The sequence below is a fragment of the Mesoplodon densirostris genome, chromosome 2, assembly GCF_025265405.1.
Source record: "Mesoplodon densirostris isolate mMesDen1 chromosome 2, mMesDen1 primary haplotype, whole genome shotgun sequence".
Classification (NCBI taxonomy): domain Eukaryota; kingdom Metazoa; phylum Chordata; class Mammalia; order Artiodactyla; family Ziphiidae; genus Mesoplodon; species Mesoplodon densirostris.
This window is the reverse complement of record NC_082662.1, coordinates 21,162,531-21,178,442: the sequence shown is the minus strand read 5'-3', so window position 1 is coordinate 21,178,442 and position 15,912 is coordinate 21,162,531. Positions and strand designations below refer to the sequence as shown.

The 15,912-nt window shown below is 48.0% G+C and overlaps 2 protein-coding genes across 7 annotated transcripts in view; one reads left to right on the top strand and one right to left on the bottom strand.

The window, feature by feature from the left end:
- The window catches only part of AUNIP (aurora kinase A and ninein interacting protein), a 41,513-nt gene extending 36,553 nt beyond the window's left edge, over window positions 1-4,960 (top strand). Inside the window, 4 exon segments of the mRNA XM_060089196.1 lie at window positions 359-500; window positions 2,037-2,858; window positions 4,823-4,834; window positions 4,837-4,960. Of these exon segments, the coding sequence (XP_059945179.1) occupies window positions 359-500; window positions 2,037-2,858; window positions 4,823-4,834; window positions 4,837-4,889 (1,029 nt within the window). The 3' untranslated portion in view covers window positions 4,890-4,960.
- On the bottom strand, window positions 4,047-15,635 carry MTFR1L (mitochondrial fission regulator 1 like). Of its 6 annotated transcripts, none has more exons than XM_060089193.1 (8): window positions 15,575-15,594; window positions 13,614-13,693; window positions 12,550-12,691; window positions 12,022-12,126; window positions 9,093-9,202; window positions 8,663-8,874; window positions 7,129-7,450; window positions 4,047-5,056 (listed from the first exon to the last, which is right to left on the bottom strand). In XM_060089193.1, exons 3-8 carry the CDS (start codon window positions 12,571-12,573, stop codon window positions 4,951-4,953), a joined length of 879 nt encoding a protein of 292 aa, XP_059945176.1. In that variant the 5' UTR covers window positions 12,574-12,691; window positions 13,614-13,693; window positions 15,575-15,594; the 3' UTR covers window positions 4,047-4,950. The 6 variants fall into 6 exon arrangements, with proteins under 6 accessions (XP_059945176.1, XP_059945173.1, XP_059945175.1 ...); XM_060089190.1 differs by having other exon boundaries at window positions 15,547-15,589; XM_060089192.1 differs by lacking the exon at window positions 13,614-13,693 and having other exon boundaries at window positions 15,547-15,635.
- Window positions 15,636-15,912: the final 277 nt, after the last annotated feature.

Below are 15,912 nucleotides of genomic sequence, written 5' to 3'. Positions count from 1 at the left end.
AGTCTTAACTACTGGACTGCCAGAGAGGTCCCTAGTTGCATTAATTATCTTTAAATATAAAGGAGAGAATATCACCTGTGGAATCCCTTCCTGTTTGTTAGTCAGCCTCCCTGATTTCCATGGGGAAGCAGAAAGAATGGGCTATGGTTGGAATATGTGATTCTTGAGGAAAAACAAACACCATCAGTTGGTAGAAAATGGTGGAAGGTGATGTACAGCAAGACTAGAGTAGAGGATATGAGTCGAGTCCAAGAGGTCTAGTGTGTTTCCAAGAGGGTAACTGGTGTTTATTGAATACTGTCTGGCAGCTGTTTTGATATTAATAGGTTTCTCTTATTCTTTTTCTCCCCTTTCTCAGACACATTTAATCAAGTCAAGTACCAAAATGCTAACACTCTTTCCTGGAGAGAGAAAGGCTAACATTTCTTTTGCTCAAAGAAGTCGTCCACCTGCAGGCACTCGGCAGACCAGCATTGCTTCCTTCTTCACCCTGCAGCCAGGTATGGTGACTGGACTGGAAGCAACTAGGGAACAAAAGGGAGTGCATTCATTTTTCCATGCCGGAATATCTGAGAAGTGGTGCCATAAGTGCATTGTGTTGAACTTAGCTGACCTATTAGAAGATGTTTTAAAACACAAGAAAGCATCGTCTTTTGGAAAGCAATATATACATACTTTACAAACATACTTTTCTGTTTATCTCAGTCTAAACAGAACTAGAAAAATATTGGTATTCCCTGACAGAGCAGTGAGGAAAGGTATACTTGGGAGTTGGGGGTGCAGAGGGGAGCTGATGTGCCATTAGTAAGATGTATGTCTTGGATTGGCCACAATTAGCAGTCTGTATAAGATTAATTGATAATTGATATGTCTGTATGAAGCTTCTCAAATTAAAGTTCAAAAGCGCTTTTTTCTTAGAAAGCTTGGCATAAAGTTGGCTTGTGTTTCATCATCCTTTGGCAATTCTTTGCTTGCATGTTCCTCTTCACGGGACCAGCTGCCTTAGACCAGGCTGGGGCTTACAGAGCAGGGTTCTTGCCAGTTGAAGGGTGCGGGGAAGAGAGCTCTAACTCTTGGTGCCGTTCCCAGGATTGCTTTGCATAAACCTTCAAAATACCTTCTCCCTACCACAAACAAAAACTTAAACTCTTTTGCTTTAAGTAACAAGGGCAGATTTTCTCAAAACCACTTTCCATTTCAAAATTCTGATATTTTCTACATAGTCTGTATTGAAGTCTTAGGCCAGTTGAGAACGCTTTTACAAAACAATTTCTATAGTATATTTCTTGGAAAGGAAAGAAGGAATCAGTCATTCAGCCTTGTTTGTAATTAGATCTTGGCATAATTTGGTGTTGGGGAGTAGGAATTCCATGTCATCTATCTTTAAGGCAGACAGGATCCATTCCACACCTGATAAAGTGGACAGGCTGGACACTAATAGTTTTTTAAATTGTCCTTTCTACTGATGGACTTAGCATCTAATTGTGTCTTTACTCCCTTTCCCATGAAATGTTTGGGGAGCAGGAGACCCGACCCACATTCTTTCTCACTGTCACCAGAAGGTTTTTCAGCATTGGCTGGTCAATGTGATCTTTGAGACTTTACAAAAATGGTGTATATTGAACATGTTTCTCAAAGGATAATATCCAGGGGTGATATTTGGCCAGGATCACTATTTAGCAGAAACTATGTTAAATAAAATACAAAAGCAAAACTGATGTGGCCTATGTTAAACAAACCCCACTCAACTGGAAAAGTAGGCTGTGGTCTGACTCTATAACATGATTGACTTTATTAGGTAGGTCATGGGAAGCATCCATATATTTGAGTAGGGGACTATAAGAGCTGTGTTTTAGATCACTCAGGAAAGAAAAGAGATTGAAAGCAGGAAGATCAGCTACAAAGATCTGTGAAGAGTCCTAAGACCCCTGCACTAGTAGTTACAGTAGCTGATACTGATTTCAGAAAAAGCCACCTAAATCCTACTCAGGTGGAGTTTTCCTGCAGAGTAATATTTGTTCATCTTGTTTTACTAGGAAAGACAAATGGTGGTGACCAGAGGAGTGCTTCATCTCATATGGAAAGTCAGACCAACAAAGAGTCTAAGGAAGATGCAACTCAGCTAGACCATCTGATCCAGGGCTTGGGGGATGATTGCATGGCACCCCCTTTAGCCACTTCAACCCCTGCAGACATCCAGGAAGCTAGACTCTCTCCTCAGTCCTTCCAGGCTTCTTACCACCATGGAATAGGAAGCCCATGCGTGACTGTGCTGTCTTTTTTCCAGCCTGATACCTTTGTCTGTGCTGGAGAGAGTAAAGCCTCACTGGCCTGTTCCTTCACCCAAGACCTGGAGAGTTCTTGCTTACTGGACCAAAAGGAGGAAGAGGGTTCTTCCTGGAAAAGGGAATGGCCTCATGGATCTAAGAAAAAGAACTCTCAGAATGTGGAGAGACACAGTAGAACACCTGGGCACAAGGGCCATCAGCTCTTGGGTAAGACTAACTTGGAAAAGGTGTCTGCCAAAAGAAACAGGCAGGCCCCCATCCTCCTTCAAACATACGAGGATTCCTGGAGTGGAGCAAACAAAGAAGCAGTGAAACAAAGCCCTTGTCCTATTCCTGTGTTTTCCTGGGACAGCGAAAAGAATGACAAGGACTCCTGGAGTCAGCTTTTCACCGAGGATTCTCAGGGCCAGAGGGTCATTGCCCACAACTCTAGAGCTCCTTTCCGAGATGTAACCAATGACCGGAATCAGGGCTTAGGACAGCTTCCTAACAGCCCTTGGGCTCAGTGCCAGGATAGGACCACCCAGTTAAATCTGCAGACTGATTTGCTCTTTACCCAGGACTCTGAAGGTAATCAAGTTATCAGGCACCAAGTCTAAATGTCTTTGTGAGGGTTTGGTTCTAAAAGTACCTTGAAATGACATATAAGAAAGTATCTTCAGCGGGTGAGGATATTGCAGTAGGGGAATGTAAGATCTTTGTTTTAGAAAGGTCATTCAGGAGAATGATCTTGGGTGGGAGGGAGGCATGGGATGATGCTGTTATTACTGAGCATTTTGTTTGTGTAAATAAAGCAGGTGGTGCCGCTTGTTGAGACAGTATGATTGGCATCATGCCCCTCCCTGAGGAGGAGGGTGGCTAATATATTCCCTGTATGAGTCTATGGTGAACACTAAGGAGGGAGGGCAGGTGCTCATCGCTCCACTGAAGAGCCTGCTACTCAGCCTGCACAGAGCCACCTCTTTGCCCTTTCAGATGCCTGACTGGGATACTGCTTCTTATGGATGTGTGGTCTTTTCATCTCTGGCTGTAATCGTACCCATGCGACCTAAGCTGTGACCATTATTCTTGACACTTTTTTGAGTGATCAGGCAAATCTCCCAGACCCAGGTGTACAGGGGCAGGGAGGATAGAGAGAGAGGTAGAATGATTAGGTAGTTTTGTTATTTTATTCTTGTGGTAACTTTACAGCATTTTAAAGTTATATACTATATGTTTAAACATCTCCCTAAAAAAGGCTGACCTATATAACAATCTAAATGGGACTATAGCGTTCTTCTACTAAAGGTGAGAGAGAACTCCCTTTGTAAAACTATGAATCCAAATAAATGACTGTTTACAAAGCTGGCTCTGCTGGTAATTAAAACATTACCAATTTTATTTTTGGAAATGCAACTCTGCTGTCATTGCCATGGGTCTGATCTGAACACAAGTCTAATTTGACTTGGGTTCTACTCAAGACATCCACTAGGTGGCAGTTTCCCATGTTGCAGGTGTGGTACCTAAGAGGCTTAAAAATAAGCCTCTGTGGGGCAAGCTTGCAAGTTATAAGACAGGATCGGCTTTGAAAGGTTAGGGCAAAATCTCTCTGTAAAGAAAGAGATAAGAAGCTCTCTAGGGAAGCTTTCTCTTCTAAAGGCAAGGGGAAGCCAGGAACCTGTTTACAGAAGTTCATATACCTTAAAATTAATAGAAATTCTATACCTGTGGGAGATACTGGGTGATCACGACTCAGAGATGGACACAGCAAATGCAATATCTCTCCAAATCCTTCCTTTAATGTCAGGTAGTGCTTCAACCCAAACACACAGGATACATACCATAGAGAAAAGGGACCTGAGGGCATCTGAGTCATGCATGGTGTGGTAGGTACAAACCTTGGCCCAATGCAAAGGAGCAGTCAAGGGCCTGGAAGAAGGATGGTACTCTCTTTCCCATCTCCATTTCTCTTTCCTACTGGGCTTAAACTAAAGTCCATGGAAGAGAAAGAGCTTTCAATTAGTGGAACCAATGAGGGCCCAGGGCTTTGGAGGGTAGATTTGGTTGTACAGTATTACAAAATATATTTAAGAAAAAACAGCCCAGGCCTCCCAGCAGCCCACGTGTCAGCTGGTCCAGTGGCTCGACCTCTACATGTAGGTGTTGGACAGGGAAGGGGGAGAGAGTGATTGCTGGGCACTGGTGTCAGTTCATGATGGAGCAGCATAAGATTTTCCCTGCCCTGTGAACATGTACATAAGCATAGCCCCCTCCCCTCAGCCCTGCTCTGCTGCAAGGAACTGGCTGAGAGTAAGTGACAGCTGGGCACAAAGTGTTCAGTGAGACCAGTTATGGGGTCTAGTGCAGTGAAGTCAGTCATTCATTTAGGACCTATTTTCACACAGGGGCAAGGAAAAACCAGAAACTTCTATCTCACCCTTTAAACTGGGACATTCCAACCTACACAATTACCTGTAACGTGTCTCAGCTCAAAACAGGCAGCTTCTGCTAAGGTTTGAAGTATGGAAAAACATATAATGCAGCTCTTCTCTTAGTCCAAGCTCTAGCTTTCAGCCAGACTGTTGCAGATTTCTTACTGAGAGGCAGAAACATCTGCAGTGAGGAAGGCAGCTATTGAAAGAATTCCAGGAGCATGAGACTGAGTTTGCAGAGCTGAGTGCCATCAGTTTCCTTTTCTACTGATATCTTCTTCCTTCAGTGCAAACTTCCTCCTTAGGACCTCAGAGATAAGGACGGCTGGGTCTTCCTCCTTCAATAAACTCCGGTTCCTAGAGACACAATAATAGCTTATATTTATTGAGTACTTACTCTGCCCTGGGCAGTGTTTTGTGTGTTGGAATACAATCTCATTTAATGCTCACAACACTCTTATGAGGTAGGAGCTACTACAATCCTTTTACAGATGAGGAAACTGAAGCCCATTGAGGTTATGAATTTACCCCAAGTCATTAGTCACTCAGTAAGTGGTGAATCCAGAGTTCAAAACCAAGCTTGCTAGTTACAAATCTCATCTCTTAACTAGACATGGCTTTACTATTTCCTGAAATGGCTACAAAATGTGGGCAAACCTGTTGGTATTGGCCTGTGGTGGCTAAGCTTCTCCTCCCACCTTCTGGCCCTATCTTTTCTTAGTAGCATTTCCCCAGGTCAGCAGGGGAAGTGACTGATGACTCTTGCCTTTTCTGACATTTATTCATTTTAGGGAAAAGGTGTGCTGAGGATTTACTATTACCTCGTCTCCCTGTCAGGGAAACTGAGAGGTTTTTTATAAGCAATCCAGAATTTACAGTAAAATGTTCACATCATAAGGGACCCGTGGGAACAAAACCAGTTTCAGATTAGGGTAGGTTCAAATTACCTGATAACATCAGGTACTTTCCTGGAAAACAGTTGCTTGAAATTCTAGTGAACTCTTACAATACATACATCCTCATGAAAGCATTTTATTGGTCATTATGCTAGATGTAAAGGCCAGGATTGATTATTAAACCTTGAAAACAAAAACAAGAGCAACTGCCTTCAGTCTGTCACATTTCTGAACCCTGATGATGGGGCTACTTTCCTGTTCTTAGTCATCAACCCAGCTCCTTAGTCATCAACCCCCAGCTCCTTCTATCAACAAAGGAGGAAAGGGCCCAGGACACAAGTGAGAGGAAGGGTTTGGCAGTAGGGGGTCACAGATCTAATATGGTACAAGAGGCAGGTATAAGAAAGTTGGAGAGTCCAATCTATAAAACATTGACCAGAAGAAAAAGGCTCAGTGTGGCCCCAAAGCAGCAGCAGCAGCAGCTGAATTTGGGAATGCAGGAGACCAAAGAACTGCGGGTCCGTATGGCCAGAAAAGGAAGGTAAAAGTAACTTTCCTACAGAATCGACTACCAGGACCCTTGTCTAGTTTTCAGAAGAAAATGGGGCCAGAAAACACAAAGGGATCCTTGTGCGAGGTGAGTCACTATTCCTTTAAGAGGAACTTCGTCATCTCAGGAGACAGCCCTCACCTCCCCACCCCCCCCCCAACAGCTTTTTAACGGCATTAACAAAACAGCTTCACATCTGGCCTCTGGATTTTGAGGTCTGGATGTCAAATATTTCAATGCCCAGGAAACTGCATTTGAATAAGCTCTTCTGGTATGTCCTGTGCGGTAGGGAAACACCACAAGGTGGTGACTCCCTCAGGCTGGAGCTCTAGGGCTTCTCTGCTAGATGAGTTTCTCATGGTAGGTGCTTCCCACATCCCCTTACACTGACATCAGAAACACCTAGAGCTCTGCTCCTTGGGGGTTCTGCTTTGGTGAGTTTAAGGTATATATATATTTTTTAACAAATCTGAGCAATTCTGATAGGCAGCCAGGTTTAGGAACTACCTAGGAGTCTCAAAAGCCTTGTTCGTAAATCTCTGAATTTGCAGGGCTGGTTTGAATAATGGACCACTGTGTTTAAAGGAAATGTTCCTTTCACCAAGTCAGTCTACTTCTTTGAGATACTAAAATAACTTACGCAATTATGTTTTGAAGGGTGGGGCATGGGGACACTTGTCACTAGCAGTATGAAAACTGAAGTGGTGAAGCCCCTCTGGGGGACAGAAGCTGGATTAGATGAGCCTTCTTGTAAAATCCCTATTAGTCTAACAACATTTGGTTGGGTTAGATCACCCCAACCAAGTGTTGCTCTTTCCTCAAACTGGGGACCCAGGCACTAGCAAGCAGGCAGCAAGCTTTGTGAATGAAATAACACATGACTGCTATTGAGGACTTACTATGTAAGTACTTTCTATTAGATAACTGGCCACAGGCAACTTAAACAATAAACAGATCAGCACAGCCCCTTATAATATACTTACAGATCTTGGCTCTGCTTCACCCGGTGAAAGTCCTTTAGGATACCCATCATATCTGCAAAGCTGCTGGCCTTGGACAGAGAGACGCAGTCATCTTCTTCAGACGAGCTGCAGGTAGCCTTGTGTTCTGGTTTGCAACATTCAGGGCTGGCAGAACAAAGCAGGGGGACTGATGGAAGCTCAGGGACCTCTACCTCGGTCTCCTCGGTGATGTCACTAATGACAAAGGAAGTTGTAGAGTGGAATGAGGATCCAAAACAAGGTAAGGGAGAAGAGACATTTGAACTTCCTGGAGATAAGAAATCTGGCGTTAATGAAGCCGAAGCTGAAAGAGAAAACAATAGGCATGGATGGACATTGGGGCTAAAACACAGCAGTTACATCTCCCTGCAAGCACTGCCTACCAAACATTCATTTCCTAGGCTGACACCATGACATCCTGGGTTCCTCCACTACCTTCCCCTCTCAGGATCTCAAGAAGATGTAGCAGCACTGGGCTCTTCCAGTGTTCCAGGAGCGCAGGAGAAAACCACCCCATAAGGGCCTTGCCTCCTAAAAGCTCCCATTCTGCAGTGGGCTGTGGAGTGACAGCACTCTTTAGACTGAAGCAACAGTGCAGAACCAAGGCCTGAATTTGTCCTTTTCTCTAGGCCAGTGCTTCTGACTGTGCTCCTTTGAATCCAGCTATCTGTGACTGAAAGAATTGTTCTGAAGCAAAAAACCAGAATGGTGATGGTCCTCCTAGTGCCCAGATTTTAATGGATAGAATTTCCTCAATTTCTAAGTTTCTAGGGAACATTCTAGGGACAAAAAAGTAGCCAACAAATATAAATGGAAAATTCAGGTCCATTTCCTCTATAAAACTGCCATATGAGGGAATTAAATACATGAAGATTTCAAAGAGAACACCGTGATTTTTATGTGTTCTACCAACTGACAAAGTTTGGGAGCTATGACTCTGAGTCAGTGAGGACCAAAACAGTGAGAATGGGAGGAATATGAGGGCTAAACATTGAACACCTTGGCAGAGATCCACCTGTTAGTATTTCCTGCATCTGGTCATCCCATTCATTTCCAGTGGTTCTGCCTTAACTGCAGACAGAAAGGTGGAGGAATGGGTGGAGGGTCTCTGCTGGAAAAGGCAAGGAAAGGGGAGATAGGTGCTTACAAAGGGGGATGTCTCTTAGTGGTGGGGAATGCTTATTTTTCATATTGAAAAGGAAAGCCATGAGCGCTCATGGAAGACATGATCTTAAAGACACTTGGGAGAGAGTGTTGGTTTCTGTGGCCAAGGCGGGGAATCTGCCTGGGGCCCCAGGTTAAGTGAAGATTTTGTTCCTAACCCAACCAGTCAGCCCCAAAATGGCTGACGGAAACCATCCAAAGATTATAACAGGCTAGCCAGGCCTCATGGCAACCTCAGAGCCCTAGGCCCGAGCACTCCCGAAGCCAGGACCATCCTTATCCCTATCCTGTCCAAAAGCTAAGCAAAGAGGAACAGCCTGCTATATCCTGGTCCTAGCTCAGGGGCTCTTACCTGCATCAGCTGCCACTATTTTAGCAATCTGGCTGCGCAGGTGGCTCAGCTCCTCCTGCAGCTCTGTGGTGCGGCTGAGGGCCGGCAGGGCTGGCTTCTTCAAGGCCAGGAGCCTCTCCTCCGACCCACGGAGGTTGGGCACTGAGGCATTGCGCTGAATGACGATCAGAGGGCTGGGCTTCCACGTGTGCCTCAGGGGGCGTGTATCGCTCCTGGACCAGGGAAAGACAGTGTGTCAGAGAGCGGGCCACTGCACTGCTTCCAAAATTCCTTCATCCACTCCAAGAGTAATACAGCCAGGTTCTGCTCCCACCCTGAGCCCACAGCTCTCATTCCTGCTGCCCTCCACCTCTCTCTCTTCCTGCTGCCTACCACCTCATCTGGGAAGAAGCTTTTCATTCCCCAGCCGGCAGGCTATTGCCTCCGCTACCTGACCCGGGCATAAGTCTCCTCTTCATCTGCAGCAATCCAGGCGATGTCAGCCAGAGTAGGGACTGGGGGCACATCCCTCAGACAGAGGTCAGAGATGTTGGGCAGGGTCTGTAGGGAAGCAAAATTCATCAACATTTACTGCCTTCATGATTAAACAACTGGAGACTGGGCAAAATACAAAGGAGGAACACCTAATGTGTAGGGAAGTCTTCGTAGAGGAGGTCCCAGTTGGAAATAGCTTGAATAAGAGGCCAGAAGCAAGAGTCTGTGAAATTACAAGTAATTCAGCATGGCTGCAACAGGATTGGTGGGGTGGAGAGTTGGGAGAGACTGGAAAGTGAATTAGGAGCTTTGATTCTAAGATCAATAATGAGCCACTGGAAGATTCTGAGTAAGTAAGGATCAGATTTGAGGTTTTAAAAGATTACTCTGGCTACTGGATGGGAAGGTGCAAACACCAGTCATGAGCCTGTTGTATCCTCTAAGCAAAACATGGTGGCTGAGAGCAGGGATGGGATCTGTTTTTATATACAATATTTTACTGGAAAAATGGTCATACCCATTTGTTTCAGTATCATCTGTGGTGGCTTTTAAGCTATAACTGCAGAAGTAAGTAGTTGTAATGGAGAGCAGTATGGCTCAGAGCCTAAAATACTGGGTTGGCCAAAAAGTTAGTTCGGTTAAAAAATTATTTATTTTTTGGCTGTGTTGGGTCTTTGTTGCTCTGCCTGGGCTTTCTCTTGTTGTGGTGAGTGGGGGCTACTCTTCGTTGTGGTGTGCGGGTTTCTCATTGTCTTGGGTTCTCTTGTTGCAGAGCATGGGCTCTAGGCGTGCGGGCTTCAGTAGTTGTGGCACGTGGGCTCAGCAGCTGTGGCTCACAGGCTCTACAGTGCAGGCTCAGTAGTTGTGGCGCACGGGCTTAGTTGCTCCGCGGCATGTGGAATCTTCCAGGGCCAGGGATCGAACCTGCGTCCCCTGTATTAGCAGGCAGATTCTTAACCGCTGCGCCACCAGGGAAGCCCTAGTTCGGTTTTAAGTAAAAAATAAATGACATTTTTCATTTTCACCAAGAACGTTATTGAATGTATTCACTAACCCAATGAACTTTTTGGCCAAACTAGTATTTACTCTCTGGCCCTCTGCTGACCCCTGGCTAGAGCAAAGGGGTCTTCAGTGGTACTGGCCAGAGTTACTTTTTAACAGAGATGCCCACAGCCTAAGAGTGTCTTGCCTTCTGGTTGTGAGAATACAGGTGCAAGGACATGGACAATCTGTTATAGCAACAGGAAATTTCTCCTGGCAAGCTCTTTACAACACCTTTGTAGCTAACTGGGATCTACATGTTACAGCAACAAACACTGTTAGAAGCAAACTTGATAATCTGACTATTTAGATTTAAATAAAAAAATAATTATACAAAAGGAATCATAATGTAACTCCTTAAAATAGCTCCTTCACCCAAATGAACAACTAGGGAACAGAGAGACTGAGTGACACCATGTTAAATGAAAAATTAGGAAGGTTCAATTATGTACTTACTGATTACAACAAAGAAAGAACCATGCATTTAGAAAAAGATGGAAAAGAACTACACTAAAACATTAACAGTTATTGTGTCATGACTGTGTGATTATAGGTAATCTGTTTCCCTTTCTCCTTGTTTACTTTTCATAATTTAATATTCTTATATGGGTAAATTAAAGAATAATAAATCAGCAAGATTCCCTTCAAATATTTAAAGTAATCAATTTACAACAAATCTAGAGATAATTTCTCAAAAATCCACCTATACATGAGTTAAATTCAGATGTTTCTGTTACAGACTGTTTGGTAGGTAGATCAGGAGTTGATAGCTCTGGCTTTTTGATAGGGAACCTGGGTCTCACAGTAGTGAAGTGATACTCCAGGGTTACAGAGGAGGACTTCCACTGAGCCAGGAGCTAATGCTAAGATGGGCCATTTAGGGGAAGCCTCCATTTGCTTTCCTTGATTAGCCAGAGTGCTCCTCTGCTACTGGCAATTAAATGAGTTAACATATATAAAGTACTTAGCACAGAGCCTGGCACATTGTATGGGCTCAGTCAATGTTAGCTAGTATTACTAATACTACTCCTGCTCCGTGGGAGCCCGTGCCCTTGACCATCTCTGCCCAGCAGCGTGCAGGCAAAGGACTGGAGGGGCTACAGCCGAGCGTGGGGGCAACCCTGACAGACTCACACTCCCTAGCTGTCCTTCCCTTTGCTCCTGATGCTTGAGGCAGCTAGGGCCACTTCCTGCCCTACACAGTGACTGGCAATCTGGGTCAAGGGACAACACCCCCGCAACCCATTCCTCACTAATACCAACCCTGACACCAATTCAGACTCCAGATCAAGCTCCTACACAGACTTTGCAGCTCAGCCATGTGACATACAAACTCAGCTCCTTCATTTTTGTTTCGCCCTGGGCCCACATCTTTTCAGGCATGTATTTCTGTCTCCCTTGTGTAGGCAGAAAGCTGAAGTATCTCTTTTGTGTCCCAGCTCCCCAAATGCTCACACCTTAACCATCTAGCCTGGAGCTGATGCTTAACCACTAGCTCTCAGAGGGAGGCAGCTGGGACTAATAAACGTTACTTAGCTTTCCACTGCACAAGGGGGTCTTACTCACTTGGGCCAGACAAGAATCTGTGCTGCAGAGTGGGTACTAAAGGCCCCCTAGGCACAGAGGTGAGACTGAAATAGCCCAGTAAAGGAATGGCTAGACTTGGCCAGAAGGAAGAGGATGGGGCGTAATGGCCTCAGGGAAACACTGAAAATAGGTAGCTAGAAGAAGTGACCAGGAAAGCAACCTGCCTTGGCAACGCCAAGGAGTCTGGGGCACAGAAGCAGCACCAGCCTCCCATATACTCTGAGCCTCTACTCCGCCTGCCCTTCCAGCTCACTTACCTCAAAGGATGCCCGGGGACATGGCTTCAGGGGCAGGTTGGTCCCGATTCTTCTCACTACACTTCGAGCAGCCCCATGCGGCTTGTTTTGCCAGATCGGGATGGTCTAGAGCAGAAAGAGACAGGGACGGCCACAACCTCAGAGAACATCCAACTACTGTCCCCATACTCTCTCCCTGTCCCCTTTAGCAGGGGCCAACCTTCACCTTGGCCAGCCACCTAAGGGGACACCTGCTGCTGTCGAGGCACAGTCAATGCTGGGAGGGTCCAGTGAAAGGGTGAGAAATTAGCCGGGTGTAGGGATCAGCCAGGCTGCCCTCCCTTCCCTCTGCACAGAATGATGGAAACACATTGACTCCTTAACTGCCCCAAGATCATAGCTGGTTCTGCCTTGGGGGAGGGGATGGAAGGGAGGACCCTTCAATTCCAGGCCTGGGTGGGGGAAGAATTAACTTGAGAATCTCAGAACTGCAGCAGGTCCAATGCTTGACCTTCCCCACCACACCCTTGCCCTGGGAATGCCCCTTACCACATTGGCTTCCATTCCCGACATTTCGACTGGCTCCTGCACTTGAAGGACAAGGCAGCCACAGGGTAGCTCTGGAGGCTTGGGGATGCAGGAGGCGTGACGCCTTCATATCAGGCCATCTTAAGGAACCAGACTCCTCTTCCTGTGAAAGAGCCCCCACAGGAGACTCAGTGGCCACCACACAAGCCCCACAAAACCAGGCCCTGCAGAGCCATGACTAACGCTGAGGCTTCTCTGACATTTCACAGGGGGAGAAAACCAGCCGAAGAGGCTGCCCTCACCCAACAATGGCTTCAACAAATCCAGACCCTTAAAGGTTCTATTTCAGATTCGCTATATGAGCTTGGCCAACCCTGGGAGCCTTCCTGAGCCCTTAGGTTTCCTGAGGCAAAACTTCTAAAGAATATATATGTATAACTGAATCACTGTGCTGTACACCAGAAACATGACATTGTAAATCAACTATACTTCAATTAAAAAAAATTTTTTTAAGTTGATAAGAAAGATAAAACAACAAGCAAACTTCTTAAGATGTAAACAGAACCCTTTGGTAGTTAAAAAAGCTCATGGGAAAGCCAGAGTGTAGGTACCATCCAAGCCCAACATTCATTCCTGGGGATAAGATGTAAAAAGGCCAGCATGTGCCACCCAGCCTAGCGCTGCTGGGCCCCCATAAGGGGAAGAGGTAAAACAGACAACAGTACAAAGAACAGCCAGCGACCGGTAGCCAAACTCAGTCTACTGGGCTACAGGGGGAAAGAGCCAAAAGTGTTCATCCTGGCCCAGCCATCTACTGGCTTAGTAGCCATAGGCAAGTCACTTGACCTTTCTGAATGTTGGTTTCTCCATCTGTAAAAAGATGACAGGAAGAGCTGCCACTCTAAGTTACCTTAAGAGTCAATTAGTGAAACGGGATTTTAAAGTACTTAATGAACTGTTAAAGCAAGACACAGATGGGTGGAGTTGCCGCTGACTGGATTCCTCACAGCTGCCCTTGCATGGTGAGCAGTTGCAGTCAATGAGCTCATTCAGTCCCTTGTTCATCAAACACTAACAATACTCACTCTGTGCCAGGCCCTGTGCTGGGCACTGTAGGGGCTATGGAAGGAGTAAGACGCAGCCATGCTCTCAGGGAACTCATAATCTAGACGAGAGATAGGACTTGATTACATAATTCTAGCAGAGGCTGAATATCACTGCTTAAGAAAGGCACACCAGGCAGGTGGCCAGGTGAGTTCAGTCCCCGGCCCCAAGGTGAGTTCAGAGGGGGTAAGAAGGGAAGGAAAACAGCAACACCACCACAGGTCTAGGAAAGGAATGTGAAGAGATATGTAAAGAGCAGAGTATGGTAAGGCCGCAAAGGTAGATAGCGGGGCGGGGGGGGGGGGCGGTGGTTCAAGTCACAAGGGCTGGGAATGCCCTGGGTAAGAAGTCACTGGGGAGCCAAGGGCAGCCTCTGAAGAGGGGCTGGGCTGCGCTGACCGAAGCAGCTCTTTCTGGAAACCTCCCTTGGAGGGTCTCTCTTCTACCGCTAGGAGAGGAGGTATCACTCACTTTACGATACATGAGGAAAAGACGCGCCAGAGAGGAGGGGACTGGTTTAAGGTCACTCAGTGGTCACGGCAGTAGAAAGTCTGCAGACCCTGCTGCCTCCTGCACGGGCCTCATCTTCTCAGCAAATTCAAGCCTTTTATCAAAGTCCTTTTGTGTGCCAGGCTCTTTGCTGAATTTCAGTGGCTGCCACAAGCTCCACACAACACTGTTCCCCTGTGTTTCTCACTTTAGTCACTGCAGCCACTTCCTCTCCAAACTTTACCTCCAAACTCAGTTGGGCCTAACCCTCACACGACAGCCAGGGGAACCTTTCTAGAACACAGTGCTAATCATATCCCTGCCATGCTTCAAACCCCCTCTGCTTGCTAGAGCCAAGAGGATAACGTCTAGACTCCTCAGCATGGCCAGCAGGCCGTCCCCAATCAGGCCCAACCTCATCTTTCTCTGCCCTGTGTACCCAACTCCCCGCAGCCTACAAGGCCTGTCCACTCTGGTCCCTGCACACTTCACAGCCACACCTGCTTTCCCCTTGCCCTCCAGCCACGCTGGCCTTTCAGCCCCTCGATGGCCTTGTCCACAGTACTGCCTCTGCTCGAAACACCAGCACCCCCTTCTCCAAGCTCATCCTTAATCATTCCTGGAGCGCAACTCAAGCATCACCTCCCCTTCCCCGACTGGCACCCCGCGTTTCCTTCGAGCAGCAGTAACTAGGTAACGGTGTGCTGTGCAGTTTGTCCGAAGGGCGGGGACTTCCCAGGCACAGCCCAGCGCTCGCTCAGTACACAGCAGGCACTCGAGCATTTGTTCAGTTAAGACACGGACCAACGAGAACGCCGACTTAGCCTTGAACCCTCCACAAGCGTCTGGCTAGAAGACGCCCCCAGCTCGCTGGCCGCGCCGGCTGGTTCCTACCACCTCTGGGCGCGCACTGCCCCTTCCAAGGCTGCTGCCCCAGTGCTTACACGCGGTCCCCCGCCGGAGACGCAGCGCCTCCCGAGCGGGGCCTGGACGCATCACCCCGGTCCCCGCCGAGGTCGCCGCGCTCAGCGCAGTTCTGCGCCGGGGGAGCCGCCGCGGGGACCTTGCCCGGGACACGCCTCCCCTCCCCCGCAACAGCCCGACCCGACAGGGCCAAGGTCGGCCAAGTTTTCGCCGCGGCTCGGGCGGCCCTTGGACCCACAGGCCCGGGGCCGGGTCCCGGAAGGAGCGAGGAGGCGGCCGAAACGAGAAGCCTCTGGTGCAGCTGGGTGACTCGGGCGAGCAACTGCCCCTGGGGACTCAGTTTCCCCCCTGACATAGTGAGGCGGACGACACAGGCTCCCGCGAGAACCGGCGCGGGCACAGCAGCCGCGGGCACCGCACAGCGCCCAGCACTAGGCCGCGCGACGGCCGGGCCGGAAGGCCACACTCCCGCTCCGGGGCGGCGCTCGGACCTAGTCTCACCTCACACTGCAGCTCCGGACTCACTCACCTCACGGCCCCTCCTACCACAGCGGGCCGCCCAGCCTCAACCGCCCTCACTTCCGCTGACCCGCCCCCCGGAAGCGATCCCTAGCAGCTGCGCACCGAGCCGCGGCGGCACGCGCCCTCGGAAGGCGGGCCCTGCTGGGGGCGGGGCGAGCGAGGGCTCTGCGGGGGAGGGGCGGCGCACTCGCCGATCCCGAGGGAGGAGGCACGCCCACCCGAGGCCACGGCCCCGCCTGTCAAAGCCCTGGGGAAAAGCTGATTGCGCTTGGAGATCCCTGAGGAATGCCCGGTCTCATCCGCCGCTGGTCTCGGCCTCCTTGCCACTCTCCGCGCTTAGTCCCG

What these genes read in the sequence shown, in the direction of transcription:
- MTFR1L (XM_060089192.1), bottom strand. Translation starts at nt 12,573, where the DNA reads ATGTCGGGAATGGAAGCCAATGTG. An exon ending in CGGGAATGGAAGCCAATGTG is followed by an intron (nt 12,127 to 12,549) that starts GTAAGGGGCATT and finishes TTTCTGCTCTAG; the next exon opens with ACCATCCCGATCTGGCAAAA. An exon ending in GAGACTTATGCCCGGGTCAG is followed by an intron (nt 8,875 to 9,092) that starts GTAGCGGAGGCA and finishes TCCCTGGTCCAG; the next exon opens with GAGCGATACACGCCCCCTGA.